The sequence below is a fragment of the Rhipicephalus microplus genome, chromosome 3 (genome assembly GCF_043290135.1).
Source record: "Rhipicephalus microplus isolate Deutch F79 chromosome 3, USDA_Rmic, whole genome shotgun sequence".
Taxonomy (NCBI): domain Eukaryota; kingdom Metazoa; phylum Arthropoda; class Arachnida; order Ixodida; family Ixodidae; genus Rhipicephalus; species Rhipicephalus microplus.
This window is the reverse complement of record NC_134702.1, coordinates 18,363,471-18,387,281: the sequence shown is the minus strand read 5'-3', so window position 1 is coordinate 18,387,281 and position 23,811 is coordinate 18,363,471. Positions and strand designations below refer to the sequence as shown.

Genomic DNA, 23,811 nt, shown 5'->3' with positions numbered 1-23,811 from the left:
AGATGCGCAGCGTTTCCAGAGCTCTCCATTACGGCGTCCCTCATCACATCATTATATCTTGATTTTGGGACGTACAACCCCAACAGTTATATTATATTAAGTTTAGTAACACACACACACACACACACACACACACACACACACACACACACACACACACACACACACACACACACACACACACACACACACACGCACGCACGCACACACACGCGCGCACACGCATACGCACACACGCGCACGCACACGCACGCACACGCACGCACACACAAAATGCGCAGCAAGTGATTAAAAAGCAAAAGGCCGCTGCAACAATATCAATATGGTTGATTGGGTCAGTGCAGGCAAGTCAACCCCCCCCCCCCCCTTTTTTTTTTCTGCGTATGGACGCGTGTCCTTCAGTAAGCTGTCTTGTCTTGAGCCTACATCACATCTTTTTTTTTTCATAGTTCCGTGGTTATGCCCAATTGTTGTGGATATTTAATACAGTGTAAAAACAATGTCAAAATTTCGTCCATCAATAAAATCTACCTACTTCTTACGCTGAACTTGAGCTCAATTGAAAACGTCACATAAAAAAAAAAGACACAGGTAGTGCAACCTCGCAACACCATCATATGCTGAAGTTATACTGGAAAGAGATAATACTTCAGGACTTGAATTTGTTTGACATCTAGATAGCGATGACGGCTCACCAGGTATAAACTGTATATCGCAGATAACGTGGAAACATATATCTTTTCCAGATATCTTTGTCGACATACTTCTTGGAAAAACATTTAATAAAGAAGAGAATAACCCTCCAGTACGATACCAAGATATACATAGCTGAACCGGAATACGTCGAAAATGTATTCTTCTTGCTACGAAAAGCAAAAAGGTAACTTAAACGTGCTTTCGAAGACTACAAAAAGAACTGGGCTCATATTGTACAGCAAGTGCATCTGATTTTGCTAAACACTGTATGCGTGGAAGCTGTTTAATTGGCTCACAATGGACGGATACGTACCGGCGTATTGGAGAAATAATATTTTTTACATAGCCCATTGTTGGACATTAACATATAGCCACCTTCTGTAGTGATATATTAGTTGAATAATAGACAACCTCGTTTGAACAATAACCTCTGCACATACATGGAAAGCTACGTATAACTCAGGCTAAGATTTCCAGTTTTGTGTATAAGAAACTTACTTAAATTTTTGTTCACACATGAAAAGAGACTGTTTTTTTTTTTGCTCTCAGACATGCAACCACGTTTTTAAGTACCTGAGTAAATATTTATTATATTACGAGTTTTGCAGGTATCAGATAAAGAATTATGTAGGATGGCGAATAATAGCCTCTCTGGCCCCCTTCGTGATCCAGTTAAGAGAACATCACCAGAAATTCATGGATCAGTACGGATTCCATGAAAAGAAGAAGCAAGACATCTGCGTGGAAAGCGTAGCCGCTAAAGCAAGCCCCATGAGACATCTGCTCAGCAAGATGTACGTTGAAAGAAAATTTTCGCTGGAGGTCAAAAAGAACGTGCGTGTAAAAATTAGCAATTGTTTTAGAACGACACCAGACAATCGGTTGAAGTTATATACTTTTGATAGTACGCGGCTATTTTTTTTTTTGTGCGTATACACTTAAGCTCCTTCTCGCCTCATAAAAGCGATGTTCGAAAACGACGAAAACTGCCTATGATGCTCTAAATAAATAAAAATAATGTGTGCTTTAATAGCACAAATAACAAAAGAAAAGTAAAAACTGAGTTTCGGAGTTTTACGCTCGAAGAACACGATGTGAACTCGAGGCTCGCCATTGTGGAAGATTACAGGCCAATTTAAGGAAATGGGGTCCTTTAATGTGCATATCAAAATGAGAATACGTATGGATGTTATAGCCCCCATTGATATGCGACTACTACTGCCGGCAGTAAAAACCACGGATCGAAAATTCACCAGAGGAACATATTGGTGAGGGGGGTAACACAAACCGTTATCCTTTGTTACTACATTTGCAAAGTGTACGATACATTAGCAGCAGACCAACGCAGCAGACATTTCATTGCGATGACAGTGAGTATAGAAAGAATATGTTAGGCACAGAAAAAGAAACCATGCAGCAGGTGAATAGTCGAATAAATTTCCCTGGTCCATATTCAATTTACCCTGGGAAAAAGAGAAGTACTTGCTTTTCTGTTTTTCTTCTCTTTTCGCTTTCCTTATGCGCAAAATTTGCCAGGTAAGGTAAGAAGCTCATTTGAAGCCGCCGTTACAATCGCTGAATAATAGAACACTGCCAGCGAACTTTGAACGTAGGCATGCAGGCTGATGTAGAAACGAGGTTGAGACCTCTAAAAAAACTATGCATGTTCTTATTAACATGCGACCGTAATTTTTGGCCCAGGTTCAAATGATGTCAAAGCAGATTCAAAGAGCACTGCTGACTTTCCTGAGTAAGTTAAAGTGGAGGACCCACAAAGCCCGACAAACGACCCTAAAAGCGGTATGGTATCATTTTCCTGATCATGGCGCGACCGAGCTGTGTGATACGCTGGTAACGATGCATATTTCGCATTTTTATCAACTCGATGTTTTCTTGGTGCGCACAGGTCACAGAGATGACCATGCTGATTGGTTACCCCGACTGGATGGACGACGAAGATGCCATGGAGGAACGTTTTAGCAACGTGAGTATCACTAAAAAAATTGCGTAACAATGAGATATTGCGCTTGCTAATCTTTTCAGGGTGATGACGACGTGTGGAGCTCTGCGAAAGTAATAAGAGAGAGCACGAGTGTATGGTGAACTCTGGTCAATAGGGTAGCAATGAATTTAGTGAAACAACATATTCACTTTCTGAAGTTAACCCAAGGGGACGTGCGAAAAAAGATAAAGTTACTGTCTCCCCCCCCCCCCCCCACCCCTAAGATATGCATATTCTTGGGGAAACAAATTTTGGCGCTCTAAACAATACGCTTTCTTACTTGCCTTTTTTGCTCATATTTGCTTTTGCTTTGCTTCGACTTGCCTTGACTTGTTTTTCTTTGCTTTACTTGCCTTGCTTGCTTGCTTACTCGCTTGATGTTGAGAACGAGCGAGCAACGTATAGAAGTGATGTTGCCATTGCATTACGCGAGTAGTAATGACATATCCGTCCGTACTGCAAGCACGTTAACGCCTTGTGCTTTTAGAACAGACGCAAATCGCTACGTAGAGGCGCAAAATGTTGTATGCCCGTGCGCTAGATTTTGGGTGCACGTCAAAGAACCCCAGGTGGTCGAAATTTCCGGCGCCCTACGCTACAGCGTTTCTCATAATCATATGGTGGTTTTGGAACGTTAAACCCTACATATCACATTAAATCACTATGTCATATCAAAGTACGAAAGAAGAAGAATTGTTCGAAGGGATTGTTTTTTTGGTAGACGCATCTAATGATGAATCTAACACTAACAGCCCCACTCGCCTCATGGACGCTGACTAACAGTCCCAGGGACTAAGCAAACATAAGCGCCCTACAACGGGGACGTGGGAGCGCCCTCTGTCGTAGCTTAATTGTTAAATCATCGGACGTGTAATTCAAAGGTTGTGGGTTCAGATCCCACCAACGGAAAGGGCGATTGGTGATTTTTCAACCACCTTGATTACTTGCAATTTAGGTAAAAACTTAGGCCACAGTTACCAACATAACTAACATAAACACTCCTATAATTGCCTTGGATTAGTTGTCTTTTGGTGTCATTAAATGACAATTACAATGTCATTTATGAATTGTTTACAGGGAACCAGGACGTGTTTCTGGCAGCACACATTATCGACCCCTAAATATTTGAATTGAACCCATAGACAAATGAGCAATGAAATAATGCACAGATTTCACTCTTTAGACAGTTTCCGCTTTTATTTCTTGCTTTCTCGCTCGGCTGCTGACCCGCATGTCGCGGGATCTAATCCCGGCTGCGGCTGCATTTCCGATGGAGGCGGAAATGTTGTAGGCCTGTGTGCTCAAATTTGTGTGCACGTTAAAGAACCCCAGGTGGTCGAAACTTCCGGAGCCCTCCACTACGGCGCCTTTCATAATCATACGGTGGTTTTGGGACGTTAAACCTCCATATCAATCAATCAATCAATTCTTGCTTTCTCACTCCCTTTCATATGTATCCATTTTTTAATGAGCGAGCTCGTTATTAGTATTTTTTTTCGGAACAACTAGAGATCACGCATGCAATGCAGTTTAATCCTATGCAAGAGGTGTCTTTATATAATGTCGTTGGGTGCACATTAACTGACACGCATTTTTTCTGTTTTAGGTACGCAACTTCACCGAACAATCACCCTTTGTTCGGATTTACGAAGAGTACAGGAGGGCGGCATTTGACGACTTAATGAAAAAGCTCTCCACGCCTTACTCGGCGACCAATGAGTATGTCTGCGACATCGTGTTTCTAATATTTAGCGAAGGCCTGACCGCGTAAATAACAATTTGTCATAATTAGTACGGGACGGCTTTAGGCTCTCCCATAGTCGAGTATTAAGTACTCGAAATTGTTAACCACTTTTTTCTAAACGCAGTCGGAATGTCTATTCCCGCCTTTACCAAGGGACGGATACACGCTCTCCCATAGTAGAGTATCTAGTACTCTAAATCGTTACCCACTTTTTCTAAGCACAGGTTACCACGAATGTGTCCGTAAATTCAGCCGATTTTTCAAGGGGATCATACATTAGGACGCTTTTTACGGCAAAGTGCTAGCAGCCCTGGGAATACTTTATCAAACGTACTACTTGTAAAAGTCGCGCGAAAACGAAGTCGGGCACTAACACTCGGAATGCTACCATGACGTAAAGAGCTATCCTTAATACAGAGAGCTCTGTTGAAGAGGCGTCAGTGTGATAGTAGAAAATAAGGCGCAGTGGTGTGGACTGGGCGTGATGGTAAATTATGTTTACATATATAAAGTCGTCTGCATATGTAGTGCATGAATTTAGAACTTCATACAACGGGGCATTCGTTGTATTATTTTTAAGACGAACGTGATAGTTTTATGGTGTTGTACAAGTTGTATATTGCATGTCCTACTAATTTATTATGTTTGAATTTCATCATGTGTACTCTATGTTCGATACGTCTATAAGGGCTGATTTTTGACACTTCGAAGTGCTAAGATGTAGCCGGCGCCTTATCTGTGCGTCGACGTTTGCTCTGTATCATATCTTTCTTTACAACACATCTCTCTTATGCGCTGCCCATTTGAAGTCGTATACGTCATGCGCACAACAACAACTTCAATAATAACGATTAGTAACACCGCAAGAACACCAGAAGAGAAAGAAGAAAATACACATCTCTCAGCATTAATAAAAATCAGCGGTGTGATAACCGTTCATCTATAATTTATTGACGATCATTTTTGGCACAAGAACGTACAGGCGAGCTACCTTAATTACACTGCGCAATTTAAAAACCTTCTGTGTAACCATGAATGCCATATTCTTATTTTAGATGGAGCGGGTCGCCTACGGATGCCACATTCGGATACGACGCGTCATCGAACACGATATGTAAGTGAATTCGCGTTGAATTCTTTGTTCTGTTAAGGTCCACATATTTGAAGAAGTGGCGTTCCCACGTATGTGAAAACATTTCGAGAGTGTCCATGATAAGTGCTGCTTTAGAAAATGAATACAAAATAGAGTCACTGACGTATATCTGTATACCACTTACAACAGACTTGCCAGCCGGTGTCCTACAACCCCCGCTGTACTCTCTAAACTATCCAGAGTATGTTGCTTTCAAGGCTTATTCTCATTAAACATGTTAACAACATACCCAATCCCCAATTATAATCTTTTTCTCTCGGCAGAGCTGTCAATTACGGTAAAGTTGGTGTCATGATCGCCCATGATATGGCCCGAGCTTTACACGCACAAGGTAGGTGCACACTTCTCAATATAATGTAAATGCGCAGAGTGGCTTTTGAACAAGTTTGACTTTATTCTGTGTGAATGAAGGAGCCCAACATCAAAAGCTTAAGTGTTTCCATCTGTGGCAGAAGTGCACTGCTTGTACGTTAACACAGCACTCGTTTGGGTTAATCAAGCTTTCATTATCTCATTTATATTTTCGTGGCTCTCTTTAGATATCCAGTCAGTCGGCGACAAGTCTACATGTTCGAAAATAACACTTGAAGAATATTACGAAACCAATCCCGTTTGCCAAACAGATATGCGTCATGCTGGCGATTATTTTAGTTTTGACGAAGAGGTAAGCCGAACAGCGTTTATTTTTCTTTCTGTGCATTCGTAACACAAGTACGCGTTCTAAAGTGTTTACTTTGATGCGTTAGTATTCATCTAGCTTGGTCGTCATATACATTTGTAGTTTTAGTCACGGTGATCATTTCATTGCAGCCACAATGGTGAGCCGGAACCGAAGCAGTGACTAGTAGCGAGAGGTACTGGGTTCGATACCCAGCACCTTCACCAAAAAACTGTCACGATTAAATTGGGGTTAAATATATTTATTCACTGATGGGGCCAGACAATGATACGCGACGATGGCGTCCACGGGCCAAACCAGCACAACTACTTTATCTTCCTTGGTTCATAGCGTGGCCCAGCTTATGTCATCGCAATATTCTGTATGTGGTCGACCAAAGCAGAGTAACAAAAACACTATGTTCAGAAGTTATAGTACAGCCAGTGACAGATTTTAAACTGTGCAAGTGACAGAAATGCGTTGAGGCATTTTCAATAGGATTGGCGCTGTCATGCCAGGATTCTCATTTGTTACTTTCTAGCCTAGTCTTTCGCACAATTAAAACAGCATCGGCACTTTGTAGCTGAACTGTAATGTTGTTGGTCTAGCAAGTTCCCAAATATATCATGGCAGCAGGGAAAGCCTGGTGTCTTTGCGTTACGGCACAGCACATGAAGCTTCGATCTTCTTTCGGTCACTCGCTCACTATTATACAGTCGATAGGATGAACAGTTTTAAGGCTGCCTGAAAATATAGATGGCTGTCAACGTAAACGTTGTAGAACCGAATTACATCGGACCACAGTGAGTATATACAACTGGTTCACGAGCGATTTATATAGATCCTTCATTTTTCGTCGAGAAGATGAGGGAGAGAAGGAGAAAGCGCTGACAAGCCGCTTCACTGGCTCCGCTTCCCGAATGTACACTTGGGAGCATTTGCAACAAACTGTGCTGCACAATGTGAAGCAATAAGAAAACAGCTGTACAATAATATACAGGACGAAATAATTAACAGTATGCTTAAATGGCGCAGATAAACAGCAACAAAATAAACGTAAAATGAGGAAGACGTATAAATATCAGTAACAACGCGATACATTTTTTTCCTGGAAATGTAAATGAATTACACACACACACACACACACACACAAACACACACACACACACACACACACACACGCACGCACACACACACACGCACACACATGCACACACACACACACACACAAACACACACATACACACACATACACACACACGCACGCGCGCACACACGCGCACACACACACACACACACACACACGCGCGCACACACGCACACACACACACACACAAACACAAACAAACACAAACACAAACACAAACACGCATGCACGCACAAACACACACAAACACGCACGCACGCACAAATACAGAAATGAACACTCGGAACTGGAGAATTCAGCAGCTGGAAAATGAAAAGAAATAAAAAAGAGAAAAAAATGCGTTATGCTTTAGATTTTCTCAAAGGACAACGCATGATGTGTCAAAACACGCATAAAAGCCTGATTATGTTGCTAGGCTAATGGTCATTGTTTCATACTTTATGCGCTGAGGAGGCTAACTTAATGAAGGCATATCATGCTATGAACGCGCATCGCACTTTCACCATCCAAAAGGTGTGAGCGAAAGGGAGATAGAGAAGCAGAAATAAGAAAGAAATGAAAAAGCCAGGAAGGTCGATCAGGCGCGTGTTTGGCATGCTACCCTGCACTGTGGAGCAGGGCAATGGCTGTTGAAAACGAAGGAAAACAGAGTAAAAACAAACAGTGGGGCGCCATCCGAAAGCGTGTACTTATGGATCAGTGCGATTCGCGTCAATAAGATCACGGTAAAGGATTTGTCGTCAATTGTGCTTCTCGACGCGCTCGATCCTTGGCAATATTCTAACGTTTGCACGTTCATGGTTTTAGAACAGTCGTTTCTAGAGGACAACGAAGATTCGGAGGAAGAGCTCTCGGACGAAATTGCCTTAACTGTTGCGTGGAAGGTGAATATTCCTGTGCTAAATAAGGCGGGTTTCACTTCGCGCGCTGATGGTTTTATCATTCATCAATGTTTCAGGCTTTTCTCAAAAATTTGAAGCATTCAAGAGGTAATCAAAAGAGCAACGATGCCGAAGAAGGCCGCAGACAAAAGAAACTTTTCTTCAATTCTGCAGGCGCGGTGAGCTCTCTTCTCAACTTCTTTGTTCAGGAAGGGCTGCTGATGCTTGCCCAGGTCAGCTGGAATAGGACAAACCTGGTCAAACATTCTTAGGTTTTAAATGTGTCAGAAGTTTGCTGCTAATCACCGTCGTTTGCTGAGGCTCAGGCTCTATTTTCTTTCATGTCTTACAAAAAAGTACAAAGAAAAAGAAAACAAAGGAGAGCCCAAATGGTGTTGTCTCTATGTTCACCGAATCACGTTCGCGATGTAGTGAACGAAATAATGTGATTTCAAAAAAAGATCATGTCTTCTGTTAGACACAATCAAGTGTGTACCAGGGTTGCGGGAGGGGAGGGGCTTTGAACTTTTCTCTAAAATTTTCAATTTTCAACAAGAAACAGATGGTAGCGATGAAATTACTTGTACGTTTTAATTGTAGCATAGTAACTACGACATAAATGCGAGACATTTATAATGCATGAAACGTTACTCCAGCTGGAAACAATAACAGTGTCCCCCACTCGACGTCATGACTGCGAGCGGCACTGGCTAATACTTTCAGTATTTATACAAAACACAAAGGCCAAATGAGGTAAATTAGAAAGTGACCGCCACTGTCGCTCAATTGGTAGAGCATCGGCCGTGCTCTTCAAAGGTTGTAGGTTTGACACCCACATGCGGCAAGTTGAGTTTTCATCTACTCCGATGCCTTTCCTTTGATGTCGTAAATGCTACACTACTTTTAAAACACGCAAGTAATGTGTGCTATATATTTCACTGATTTAATGCCTGTTAGCTCGGTGCCTTCTTTATTTTTTTTCAATGCCAGTTATCCGCCATACCAATGCGAAAGGAGTACGCCTTTGTAAAAGCTACTCCTAACCAGATAGCTCCCGATGTGAATCGTGCGACACTGACGAGACAATAGAACATCTACTGTGTTCATGTGAACGTTTTGCGAGCGAACGCAACTTGCTACGCGAAACGTTAGAGACACTAGACAGTAGACCTTTTTCCGAAGAGAAGATACTTGGCTCATGGCTCTACGCGTCGCTGGCCAGCAAAGCGACGCGGGCATTGCTAAGTTTTCTAAATACGACCGGACTACGCGACTGCTTATAAGCGTGCAATGGACAAGGTCACATCTACACACACGTTGCCCTTCACTTCTCTCTCTCTTCTCCTTTAATCTGCTCACCCCTTCCCCCAGTGCAGGGTAGCAAACCGGACGTGCGTCTGGTTGACCTCCCTGCCTTTCGTTTCTTTCCTTCCTCCTCCTTCAATGCCAGTTCAAACGCGTGCTTCTCACCGGCAGCCGTTGGTCCGCCCTATAGTTTAGGAAGTGGTCGTGATGCGCCCCTGATGGGTAACGCTAGAGTCACTGTATATACTACCTATACAGTAACTGCAGCATATACGGTCACTCTAGGTGGCGCTGCGTGCGTCACACGTGTTTCACGTGTTTCCGAGTGCTTTTCTCCATGCAGATAGGCGAAAAAAACATGTTTCCGACTCCGATATAATACTCCTGTCAGATTTGTTACTTCGTGCTCCTTCTTTGTGGCTCGAAGAAGCGCCGCCGCGGTGCATCACAGCGCAGCACATGCAGTAGCGTTGCAGGGACGCTTCCCCATTGGCTGTCAGCGTAGCGCCGCAAAAAGTTTCAAAACATCTTATATTCTATAGAGCCAGCGTGACCGCCAATACTGTGGAACTCGCTCGCTGGATTCTGTGCCGACCGGTTGTGCCCTCGCGATCTCCTACGACAGCGTAGCTCTGACCTACTGGACTGGCCCTATAGCGCCATCTCCTGTCGCCGACAAGAGCTCTCGCAAGTAATGCCCCGCCCTCGGACTCCTGTGACCGTGTTTCCATCTTTCCTATCTCTCATATCCCTCATACGTCGTCTGTCCTAGCGTATCTCTCTCTCTCTATATATATATACCTTTATTCCTATTCTTTTAATCCCTCCTCACCCCCATCCCTTGTGAGCTACTGTATAGGTGTCACACGTGGATGCAGACAGTTACGGGGCTCACTTTTTTCTACTTGTCCCTCTTATAACCACAATGTATGTATACTAGTGAACACGAGGAATGCAAGGCACCGCCCCACGGATCTCTACACAACTGAACAAAAAGGTTACTTCGTATATAATATGAGACGTGAGTCACTGCATGAGGGTTTCTCTCCCCCATGGCCACAAAGCACACGCGAAGCCTAGGCGATGGGTGAGAGCGGGAAAGAACTAGAGGAGAGGGTGGTAAACGGCTGGATCGGGCACATCTGCAGCTGGCATTGATAAAATAGAGGAGGCGTTGGTTGGCTGCAATAGCTTGGTCATGTTGTGTCACATAAGAACGGCGGAACATAAATGTTCCCGTCGAGACAAGGGCGACATGACAACTCACCTTGTATAACAGTAATTACATTAACGGCAGGAAATAATTAGAGTAGCATGTATGGGTTAATACAAAGATACCTTGAAAGTCTCACAGCGTGTTTCACTTCGCTAAGTACTGATATATTGCGATTTCCTCAGTTCGCTAAGCTCGCAATCTTCCTGTAATTTTCTCAAAAGAGGCTCCCCAACCCAGGTTACGGCCGGTATATCTATACGAGGCTAGATCCGCATGTAGCCAGCATCTTCCTCTTCCCACGTTTAAAGGAAGAAGCACGTAATTATTTGGTGTGCGGAACAGCCACAGTAACCTGTTACTTAATTACTCCTCATGGGCTTACGAATTCGACACTCACTTTTCAGTTATTATGCACAATGATGAAGGAGTATGACATACGCAAATGTGAGACTGGTGGCACCACGGTCTGTAGGTAAGTGATGGCTTTCGGCTCTGTACAAGTTGATATCTATCCGGCGAGTCTCTTAGAGCAGATGCACTAGTAAACAATGCACTTTCGAGAGAACTGACAATCAGAGCTCCTGTAAAATAACAACTACCTAAACAGACGATTCGATGCCATTTTCGCTTTCTATAGAATTGGCTCAATCAGCCTTCTGTTACTAGAGGCCTTAGTCGGGCCAAGTCGATTCTCCTATACAGAATAAGAACAGCATCAGCGTACATTCCTGCATGGTTATTTAAAGTCAGGGGCGCCACTCCCCGTGGTGCCCTGAGTGCAATGAAGTCACGGATATTCAGCACTGTCTTTTGTCGTGCAAGTGCTTTTGCTGTGAGAGTCATTAAGGGAGAGTATGAAGAACTGATGGTTTTCTCACGGATGCTGTGAAGACATTGTGTTTCGGAAGGCGCATCTGATGCGAAAGCATGCGTGTAACATACTCTTACGTTTTATGCGAGAGGCATGATTGAGCGATGTATGGTGAGCCGAACTACACGGAAAGAGTCACACAGGCGGAGCAATTGCCGGCCAGGTCTCTCAGGCAAACGCCGCCTGTGGCGACATCACCAAAATCACCACCACAGCCATGCTATTATGTTCGCTACACGTATTAGGCTAGCTGAAGAATAGGAATTCTTTAATGAACGGGAAAGATATCAAGTGTACTGGAAAGGCAGCTTTCATACCCTGGTTATAAGCTCACTGGTAAACTCCTTAACTGTTTTCGACGAGCCTAGCCAGTCCTTGCGAAACTGTGGCCAAACCATTTTGGACGAGTGCAGCTCGTCCGCTTCGGATAACACGTCACCACTGTCGTTTTGCACGAGGCTGGCTCGTTTCCACCACAGTTAATGTGTTGCTTAACCCATATGCTTGGCAATTTCTTTTATTTTAACAGCCTTTTCATATTTTTTTCGCGACTTTTGTTCTGAAAATGTTGTCCAGGGAAGACGACACATGCGTCGCGTCACGTAAACGAAATCTTTCGTCATTCTACAGCTCCTCAAGCACCAATTATTCTGATACTGATGCTTTCTTTGATGGCTTGACCTGTTATATTCACCAGTTTCTCGACTATGACATGTTCCACGAATCCTGATAAATTTTGATAGGCCATGAAACAATAAACTGTCTTGTGCTAATACGACTTAATGTATACGCTTGTTTTTCTTTTTTTTTTTCGTGAAGGAGATCATGCCTTCAAGAAACAAAATTTGCAAGATGAGGTTAAAAAAAAGATTTTTCAGACACAAATACTATCTAAACACAAAATGGTTCTGAGGTTTACACGAGTAAAGAGGGGTATCGGAAGACGGAAAAAAAAAGAAGTATCGCTCTTTCAAAAGCTATGCACCCAACATAGGCTAAATAACGAATAATTATACTAGCAATTAAAACGCTAAGAAAGGCCCCATCGTGTTCTCCCTTATAGTCCACAAAAAGCTAAAGCTTCATTCTCACTGTATGAGCGTTATATGCAAATAAGTGTGATCCACTGGGGACTCGATTGCGAACCCAAGCCGATACGAAAGACGAGAGAGCTCGGCTTGGTAGTGAACGCTACCTTCCGGAGGCGTGAGACAAGATTGCCCCAGCGGGATCGGTAAGCCCACAGTTTTGTTTACGTTGAAACACTCGTATTTCTCGTTCGAAACGTTGGTAAACTGCAACGAAAACATTCATGCGCGCGACGTTCAACTACCATAATCTTTTACGACGCGAGCCGAGATACGCTGGGGATCAATAGAGTCTAGACATAAAACCCATGAAAACGACGTCGTGCTTAGCAAGGAGGTTTTAACAAATTCTTCTTAAACCACCTTGGTTTTTAATGTATTAAAAAACGGTGTTTCTCAATAATTAAGATATGACGCCAGCCCCGAAAGCACTTGCGCATCCCGATAACAAGGGACATTTTGTCCCTGTGCTAGCTTCATGCTATAGCAGTTGTCTTTTTAAGTTCGCAATTTTCACAAATGGATAAATAAATAAATAAATAAATAAATAAATAAATAAATAAATAAATAAATAAATAAATAAATAAATAAATAAAGGAATAAACTCTGTGACTATGTGCACAGTATTGCAGCGAATATGCTTGAATTCTCTCAACCAATTTATCCTGCATTTTATCTTTTCAGAATAAATGAGTTGGCAAAGATACCGGAGTTTCGTCAATTGTTTCAATGCAACCGGGTCTAGAAGATGTGACGGTAATGTTATTGAGCCCACTGGATGGTAAAGACATACAACTACTCAGTATGGAACCACCGCGGACATATTGTGTAAACGCTGTCCTTTATAATATGCGTTCAAAGTCTGCGTTTATCTTTTGAAATAAGTTTCTATATCAGTTCGTGCCAATGTATATTTTATTGCAACTTAGTTGCATTGTTTTTCCGTTGGTTGAAAAAGTAACACTGACATACTGCTTGCCGACTACGCACAGGCCATGTTTGAGTAACGCGCTAGAAGTGTATTTCAAGTGTATTCCACAGCATTGACGGCAGATGGCACTACAACTCAAGAGTTTTTTAGCTGTGGCTTACGGCTTTTTCCTTTTTTTTCTTCTTGTTTGCCAACTTTCGTGGGAGGACGTTTTATAAGCGTCTGGGATAACACCAAGATAATAAAGATATCTCAGAAACTGATGACTAAAGCTCACAAATGAGTAAGATAATTGAATATAGTGCAATTACGCACCATCAAAAAATGAATCAATCTAGTGAAGGGGGGTATTTACTGCCTGCTCCTTATATAAAAAGTAAAGTCAGATTTCATAAGAATACTTTAATTGTTAAAAGAGAAACTCTGTTGCCACACTATGCTCCTCCACGTTGATGTTAACTACCTCTTCACCGTATAAAAATGTATGCAGAGACTATACGTCCGAACTCACCGAACGGCTTAATAGCCATGGCGTTTTACTCTTGAGCTAATCGGTATGGGTTCTAATTGAGAATCCTTAACGGCACTGTTGCTGTGAAACTTCAGCCTTCAATTGCGCACATTGCCCTTCCCAAAAGCTAGAAAACAAAAGTAAAAAAAGAGTAACGCATTTGTCCGCGACGACTTGAGGGCTAATGCCATCTTTTTCTTTTTGTCAACAGTGCAGTCCTTCGTGCACTAAGAACAAACGATAACAAGTAAATTATTTTCGGCAGCTGTGTCATTTTTTCAAGAGAAAAGAAATAGAAACTTGATACTGAATGTTCGTTTTTTTCCCCTTCGTGAGAGGCGTTACTTACTTCAAGTGTAGGCTTCCTTAATCAACCGTATACATTTCTACATGTTCTAGCAACATTTTTGGTGCATATGTAATGAAAGCTCCAAATTCAAATGCCGTGCTTAAGTTACAGCTCCGTCTGTTTACCCAATTTGCATAATGAGGAGCACGTTGCAAACAGCGAGCATTTAAAGCACTCTTGACGAGCCCGCAGCCATGTAGGCCCAATCGGACGCATCTACTCCAGCCGAAAAGAAACACCTAGCTACTTTACAAGGGAAGAGAAAGAAAGAGAGAGACAAGAAAAAACGTAAAAAAAGACGAAAAAAGAAACAAAGAACAAAACTTCGATGGACCTATTTTTATTTCACTACCGCAGAAGCTGGAAAACACTGATATCAAAACAATATTGGCGTCGTGCGATGGCTGTGCTCCAGGTTGAAAAAAAAGTCGTGTCTAATTCAGGGTTTTCCATCTGCTGCTCGCAATTAGCAAGTCGTCATCGTTAATGATGTTTCAGTCGCGGTGTAGCCAGAAATATTTTGCCGGTGTTGGGGAGAGGGAAGCAAAAGTGGGAGTGGTGTAATGGCTATACGTATGTTATGTTCTTGAATGTGTTTGTTTGAATTGTAGCGAAGATTTGGAACTATACAGTGGGTCGCTCTCTTCGAAGAAGAAGAACAGCTCGTGTGGTCCCTGCCTTCACTGTCATTGTCGTGCATCTCGCCGAGTGCCCGCCAATAAACGTCTCAATGATTTCGTGGAGAGTGCTGTGCCCTTGAAACAACTTCGGTCCGCATCATTCGATGTCCTGGTAGCTTCGATGCCGTACCGTGCCATCTGTCATGCCCCGAGATGGCGCTGAGCAAACGCTTCCAACCGCCTCTTGTCTTCACCGGTGTGCGTGCATATATATATATATATATATATATATATATATATATATATATATATATATATATATATATATATATATATATATATATATATATATATATATATATATACATTAAAAATTAACAAATTCCGGAGGGAGAGGGAAGAGGTTGAACTTCGCAACTCCCGTCCCCCTACAAGTTGCATAATTGGTTTTTAGGACTTGAGGTGTGGGAGGAGGGAAGGCGTGGGGCATCGATTCATTCCCTAAACTGATTGATGACTGTGATAATGATGATGAAAATTGAGTGGGGATGAGACTGTAGTGATCAGCAATACATGCATGCATGCATGCATGCATGCATGCATGCATACATACATACATACATACATACATACATACATACATACATACATACATGCATACATACATACATACATACATACATACATACATACATACATACATACATACATACATACATACATACATACATACATACATACATACATACATACATACATACATACATACATACATACATACATACATACATACATACATACATACATACATACATGCATACATACATACATACTTGCTTAAGGGCCACGAGCTTTGACGAAAGGTTGTCAGCAGTGTAATGTGTTTGCGTGTTTGTACGTGCGTGCGTGTGTGTTTGCGCGTGCGTGTGTGTGCGCGTGCGTGCGAGGCGCTGTTATGTGTTTATCAGCGTACATATCGGTCATCACCGACCACTCGGATTAAAATGTCAAGCCAATAGCCAGGATGACATCTTCAGCATTTCAATTAAGCACTTCCTTCTCTCTATGTGTGTCCCTAAGTGCTCATTCAGGTAGTTATTTGTAGCTGCGACTTCCAGGGAATTCGTTTAAGTGAAAAGGAGTAGCTGGCGTTATTATACTGAGTGCTAACACCTAGACAGCACACAATTAAAGAACGAAAAAAGGGGGACGGAGGGATTGCTGATGGACCTAGCCAACCGAGGTAATGGTTGACGGTTTAAGTAGAGGTGACAAAGAACGACAAAAAAAAAAAATGTAACTGTTCTCAGTTTTCCGCTATTGTGTGCAAATCACTTCGTGCTTCCGCATACACAGTTACACATGTGACGCAACGTGCAATTATGCGTCGTACGCATTTTACGCATCTTCTACGAAAAGATAATTGTCGTGAAAGTGGAAACTCGTTACAGTAGCTCTTCGAAGGTGCCAACAACTCCGGAAGTTTCGTGAGTGGCTTGTTTCTTGGAATCCTGCTGACTTTCGTGGACACTATGGAACGCCTCGCTGGCATGGGATGAATGAGAATGCAGTCGCGCTTTCTTTTTTCGCTCTAGTCACTAGTTGGCTTACTTCATTTAACGAAAGTGTCATGGTTCCGTACTGAGCCTGAGCACAAGCGGCATGTGCACCAAAGGGGGCAGGAGGTGGGCAATACAGTGCAATGTTCATGCGAAAATAGGGGAACAGAGAAAAAGGCTGCACTTGTGCAGCTTGACTGTAGGCTGTGGTCCCCCTTTTCTCTATAACTCTCCTCTCTTCTCTTGTTCTATAACTTTCCTTTCCCTTCCCCAGTGCACGGTAGCCTACCACGCTCAGTCCAGGGTAATCTCACATTCATTCTTCTATTCTTATTCTCTCTTTCTTAATAATCTGCAAGTACCATACATACTATCAGCTGATGCCATAGGCGTGCACAGGGCTCCCTTTCAGGTGGGCGAAGGCTTGAAGATGCAGCCCCCCCCCCCCTCTTTTCCTCCTGGGCTACCCTTAACCACGCCTATGGCTCTGTCAATGCCTAAGATTTCAGTGTGTGAGCCTTGATTCTTTTACTTGAGGAGGGGGAGGTGAGGGGGAGCAAGCATTGGAAATCAGAATGCACGCGAAAATGATGAAGCGGTGACGTGTTAATGGCAGCAGCCTTCCTCTAGTCCCTATGAGGGTAAATGAGAAAAACAAACAAGGCTTAGAAGGCAAAACAATGTACCTTTTATAAGCATCAACTATCGTGAAGAACGTGCGTTGCCTTGTAGGCCCGTGTGCTCAGATTTGGGTGCACGTTAAAGAACCCCAGGTGGTCTAAATTTCCGGAGCCCTCCACTACGGCGTCTCTCATGATCATATAGTGGTTTTGGGACGTTAAACCCCACATATCAATCAATCAAACCTGCGTTGCCACAGCTCTGCGCATTAGATAATGACGCAACAGGTCCAACTGAGTGAAGACATAGTGTTTACTCGGCTAACCATTACAAAAAGGAGGGGGGGGGTAGAGTGGTGTATAAAGCCAGCAATAACACACCGGGCTGGTGCCCTCCTTAATATTTGTTTGACATGGCATGCAAAGCAAGAAATGACACTCGACTACACCTTCCTGCTCGTGACACGCTCTAATACAAGATGCCCCCCACCTTCTAAATGAAAATTGTGCCTTCCCTCCTGAGAAACGGGCAGATGGGTGGTTGCCCCGTGTCTCTGATGCCCACATTCTCTGCGTTCGCCTATGGCGGAGAGTGACCGAGATAGGGGAAAAGAGAGGTCACTTCCCCTATACATGAGTGCCCACAACACGGCGTGTCAGGTACGGGCACTTCTATCCCCGCTCAAAAAGAAAAAAAAAGAAAGAAACCCAATAGGCGCCCTGTGAGAGTAAGGATCGAACCATGCGCCTAGCGCTTTTAAGGCGCAAGCTCTAACGAGCAGGTGATAGTAGCAATACCGTAAGGAAACATGGGGCTCTTTCACGGGTTGCGGTTACACATTGAAAGTTTACTTCCTGTATTTCAGAAGGTATGAACCGGGTGGCAAACGAGTTTCTGTAGGCTTGAAAAAAAAAAACACTTCCCATAAGGTCACATAGGTATACCTATGGTACATAGGTACTCCTGGTACATAGGTACTCGTGCCGTGACTTGAAGGTTTCACCACTTTCTCAACTTCCTTGGCTTTGAGATGAGTCGTAATAGGACAACACCGAAACACGAGTGCAAACACCTTTCACTATCTTGGAACGTTCTTTTTCATTTTGCTTATCTCACACCAATACAAACTCGTGTGAGAAAACGATTTAGGAACAAAAATTCCGCAGGCACCCCACGTGTGTCCAGTGGCGTCAGACATAAGTTAGTTGGGCCCTTACTTGTATCATACACCACAATAGTGTCGCAATCGTCGCACATGTGACGCCAGCTATACAAAACAACCCGGCTGGGATAAAGGTAAGATCGCAAGTTTTGATTTTTTTATTGCTTCCTCCATTCTGTGGGACCTTCCTTTTTGTGCCGCGTCTCGCATTTTATGCAAATTCTGGAAGCAGGAAACGTTTTGTGTCCATCTGGGTGCACGTGCGCGCGCACGCCTTGCGAAGGAGCCGGCGAAGGAGCGAGCGTTTGGTCTTGGCTTGGCTTGGCAAAGCACACGCAAGCTTGCACATTCACCTACAAGCACGGCAGGGTCAGAGGTTCTCTCGCGATAAAGGATATGGCAGCGAGAGCACGTATACAGTCGTAACGCAAGCCAAGTTGCCACCACGTGTAAAAAAAAAAAGAATGAGACTCGCACTGCAGCATAAAGTGACTTTAACAGGTACATATTACACGTGCGGAATTGTGTGCGACTGCACAACGCTGGTCATGTGTGAGTGTGACCGCAAGAAGCGCGATGCGTACAAACGGTGTGTCGGCCCGCAGGTTGCCCAATAAAAGATCGCGTGAAGCAACATCATCTGTTTCGTTATTTTAAAGCACCGGCGTAAACACATGAGCCCACGTATGTTACATGCGTACGCAAGTGGTTTGTGTGGAGCGAATGTCGCAAACGAGATATCTGTTCTGGTTGAACGAGTGCCAAAGTATTTTTCGTCGCGTGACACCGAAGGTCAGTGTCGTTGCCGCGTGACTTGGTTGCTCGCCTAAGTTTTCCCGATAACACCCCAATTTCTCTCTTTCTCTCTCTCTCTATTTTACAAATAGCGCAGTCAGAAAATATTGTCACTTGGTCGTAACTAATATTAATTGTTGTGGTTTAACGTCTCGAAAACCATGATATTATTACGAGGGACGCCACAGTGGAGGCCTCCAAAAATTTCGGCCACCTGGAGTTCTTTTACGGGTGCCTAAATCTGAGTACACGGGGTTCAAGCAGTTTGACCTAAATCGAAAATGAGGCAACCGCGGCCGGGAGACCCCCTCACGACCTTTGAGTCAGCAGTAGATCCCTGTATCCACTGGATCAACGTGAAGGGTCACGTGGTCGTAATGACGCAGGTACTAGTCAAAAGCGTTAAAAGTCGAACTGTCCATTGAGTGAAGTTGTGCCAAGCAAAATGAGCGAATCACGCTGTAAAATGATAGCGGTTAGTACTGTCATCAATAGTGGAAAAAAAATGCTTAACGACGCAATGCGTTAGTTTTTATTCATGCGTAACGGTACATTATATCGTTATCATTGGTACCCGCGTGCAACCTGGCAGGTGCTTAAGCATGCGTGTCGAATATTGAATATTTGTAGAACAGTCAACATCATTCACGATGCCAATAGAAGCATGGACTGCGCTGAGCTATAAAACAATTCACAAGATATTGAGAAAAGTGGTCAGCAGGAAATAAAAGCAAGCAAGTACTATGGTGATAGATAGATAGATAGATGATAGATAGATGGATAAATAGATAGATAGATAGATGGATAGATAGATAGATAGATAGATAGATAGATAGATAGATAGATAGATAGATAGATAGATAGATATGTGGGGTTTAGCGTCCCAAAACCCCCATATGATTGAGAGACGCTGTAGCGAAGGGCTCCGAAAATTTCGACCACCTGGGGTTCTTTAACGTGCACACAGATCTGAGTACACGGGCCTACAACATTTGCGCCTCCACCAGAAATGCAGCCGCCGCAGCCGGAATTCGATCCCGCGACCTGCGGGTCAGCAGCCAAGTACTTTAGCACTAGACCACCACGGCGGGGCACAAGTACTATAGTGAGAAATCTTATATGAAACACCGAATTGATGCTTGTTTATCAATTACTTCTAGTGCAGTGATATGAAGGTGACGTACTGAATTGCAAGAGAAACATTTTCGCTCGATCATTTGGCGTTATGAGCCCTTTCGCGCTTGCCAACTACGCATGGCATTTAGAAATTAATATCAGTATTAATTACAGAGAGGATTCAGCTTAAATTGAGGACGATGAAGCGAGCAATGGAAAGAAAAATGGTATAGGTGTAACCTTAAGAGACAAGAAGAGAGCAGAGTGGATTAGGGAACAAACGGTGGTTAAGGATATCATAGTTGAAATCAAGAAGAGGAAATGGACATGGGCTGGGCATGTAGCACGTAGACAGGATAACCGCTGGTTATTAAGGGTAACTAACTCCATTCCCAGAGAAGGCAAGCGGGTTAGGGGGAGACAGAAGGTTAGGTGGGCAGATGAGATCAAGAAGTTTGCGGGTATAAATTGGCAGCAGCAAGCACAGGACCGAGTTAACTGGCGGAACGTGGGAGAGGCCTTTGTCCTGCAGTAGACGTAGTCAGGCCGATGATGATGATGATGATGATGATGATCAGTGTTCCACATCATACCGTTCACTACTGTATGTGTGTCAATAAGCGCAGCCTCATCGCAGAAACCGCTTAGAGCAGTGGTTGCGCTGCTGCGTTTTACATCCCCCTCCTCCACCTGTCGTACTTCAAGGGGTCCTCATCACTCTTCGACCGATTGACAAAGAGTCCCCGAAGCATTCATGGCTGAGAACCACTGACTTAAAGGGCAGTGAGCAACTGGCCCAATGCCGTTTCCTTTTGCACTAAGCCCTGTCGTGGTGGTCCTGTGGCTGAGGTATTCGGCTGCTAACCTGCACGTTGCGGGATCGAATCCCGGCTGCGGTGGCTGCATTTCCGATAGAGGCGGAAATGTTGTAGGCCCGTGTTCTCAATTTGGGTGCACGGTAAGGAACCCAAGGTGGTCGACATTTTCGTAGCCCTCCACTATGACATCTCTCATAATCATATGGTGGTTTGGGACGTTGAACCCCATATATATATATATATATATATATATATATATATATATATATATATATATATATATATATATATATATATATATATATATATATATATATATATATATATATATATATATATATATATTTGCACTTCAAGGGGTGGACCCTGGACTCAGCCAGAAAACGGAGTGGGAAGGTTGGGGTTATCTTCCTTATCATTTAAATCAAAAAGCAAAGCTGGCTGGGCATCCTAACAGAGGTAAGACGGCGTGTGACGTCACACGTGGTTTTTTTTGCCTAGGTAAAAGGACCCTGATCTTCTGAGGTACCAAGAAAGAGAGAAAGACAGGAAAAAATGAATGCATACATATCCACGAAGTGAATGCTGATGATGGTGAAGTGAATGCTGATGGTTAGCGTCGCGCGTTGAGGAGCACAACGTCACTGGGTTCGACGCCCCGCTGCGGAACTTTTCCTTCTCCTTTTTTTTTTCCTTTACATTCTGTTAGTGAATATTTTACAACGTCATATCCGCGACGGAATACGTCACAGAGCCATGGTGAACTCCGACAGAAAACAATTTCGTGTTAAAGAAGAACAACAATGACATTGCGCGACCACCACCACGCATCTTCAGCCTGACTTGCCACGTGTACGTATGCCTATAGGCGAGGAGACATATTGCACTTTTCTACATCGGCACACCAGCTGGCTGTACTTTACGCATTCTCTGCGACTGAAAAATGGTGTAGTGAGACAGATGATCCAACAAAGTTCTTTCTTTCTTTCTTTCTTTCTTTCTTTCTTTCTTTCTTTCTTTCTTTCTTTCTTTCTTTCTTTCTTTCTTTCTTTCTTTCTTTCTTTCTTTCTTTCTTTCTTTCTTTTTATATTATGCGCTGACATGTCATGTGATGCTATCAGACAGGCCCCCCTGGATTACGATTGCATGTGCACAGGTTTTCTCTCCTATTCCCGTTTATGACATGGTAGTTATGTAAGCGATATTTTTTCTCAGCGAAAATTGCAGCGTGATAACAAAAAAAAGTGATTCCGAAAGATTCTAAGATGCAGGCACGTGGGTAACGGGCGCTGGAGGAGCTCTCGGAAATATACTTTAACCTTAGAAGATGCTTAACTGAAGGACGCATAAAGCGCGTATACATTAAGACACGATATTAACGACACCTGAAGGCTGCGAAGCAAGGATTGAAACCGGGCAGCTGAGAAAATGACAAGATTTAGGCCTTAGTATGATCCGTAGCTCTTCGATTACATAAGCATGCGACGGAGCCTGGCTACAGGGTGACGTGAGCATTGTGTTCGAACCTCAGTGTTTGAAATCGGATGAGCTCGAAACGCTTCCTACCTTTCAGCGGTGCACAAACAACACTAGAACAAGCCTAGGATCTTTGATGGCGTTAACTTTCAATGGCACGTCCTTTCGGCTTTGGTTTTGCGGAAGACGTCAACTCTTGATTGTCTGCTCTCCAGTACAATGTAAAAGCAACACGTCGTTCCTATGTCTGACGTGTATCCAACCTCTATGACACGTCATTTTCACCTAGTGGAGGCCTTTTATGTTTTCATTCTGGCTAACGTGAAACAGTGATTTTGTCATCGGTTTCATTATTTATTACAGTGAAAACGGTACTAAAACAACCATAGGCGCGCGCAGCGTTCCCGTATGAGGGCGAGGGGGGACAAGGGTGCATGGGGACACCCCCCTCTCTTATAAGGTCAGTTTATGGGGTAGACCTTGAACCCCCACAGGGGCGTAGGCAAAATCTTTTTTTCGGGGGGGGGGGGGAGGAGGCTCTTCCTAGAAATATTCATTTTTCGCTCTATACCACATGGTGAAAACGATTTAGGAGAGGGTGGGAGGCTGGCACGGGCCCGGGTGGCACAGTATCCCCCCCCCCCTTCTGGCACACGCCCATGGAAACAGCCATTTTGTATTCGCATATTTATGCGGGAGCTAGAATATCCTTTGTTTTTTTCGCTGTCTAATCTTTGAGTTTATATCCATAGTATTGCATGTGTTTTAAGTTTTTGGCAGGCGCTATCAATTCAATTTTTTTTGTCTTCTTGTTGATCACTGACTCGCATTGTTCATGTTGTCAATAGAACTAAATTAAACGGGACTACACCTACGACACTTATGCCGTTTCTTTCTTGACTTTAGAGTGTAATTCGTTTCCGTATTTTTATAGCTTGGTTAAATTAATTTGCCTTTTTAACAGAGCACGAGATTTTGCAGGACGATTATCGTTTTAAGGCATCCTCATGCATATTTCTATATTTATCTATGCTATTTTATTGCTAATATAGAAAAATCGATTGATTGCTTGAATGACTGATAGATTTATTG

The 23,811-nt window shown here is 43.3% G+C and overlaps 1 protein-coding gene across 1 annotated transcript; it reads left to right on the top strand.

The window, feature by feature from the left end:
• Nucleotides 1-712: 712 nt before the first annotated feature.
• Nucleotides 713-13,660, top strand: LOC119163617 (endothelin-converting enzyme homolog). The gene is made up of 10 exons (XM_075887765.1): nt 713-880; nt 2,398-2,496; nt 2,603-2,680; nt 4,305-4,417; nt 5,498-5,556; nt 5,725-5,776; nt 5,859-5,926; nt 6,135-6,259; nt 11,207-11,274; nt 13,446-13,660. Exons 2-10 carry the CDS (start codon nt 2,404-2,406, stop codon nt 13,504-13,506), a joined length of 717 nt encoding a protein of 238 aa, XP_075743880.1. The 5' UTR covers nt 713-880; nt 2,398-2,403; the 3' UTR covers nt 13,507-13,660.
• Nucleotides 13,661-23,811: the final 10,151 nt, after the last annotated feature.

Coding starts and splice junctions, on each gene's coding strand:
- LOC119163617 (XM_075887765.1), top strand. CDS start 2,404: ATGATGTCAAAGCAGATTCAAAGAGCACTGCTGACTTTCCTGAGTAAG. Junction 4,418..5,497: donor CCTTACTCGGCGACCAATGA/GTATGTCTGCGA, acceptor TTCTTATTTTAG/ATGGAGCGGGTCGCCTACGG. Junction 5,927..6,134: donor CCGAGCTTTACACGCACAAG/GTAGGTGCACAC, acceptor GGCTCTCTTTAG/ATATCCAGTCAGTCGGCGAC.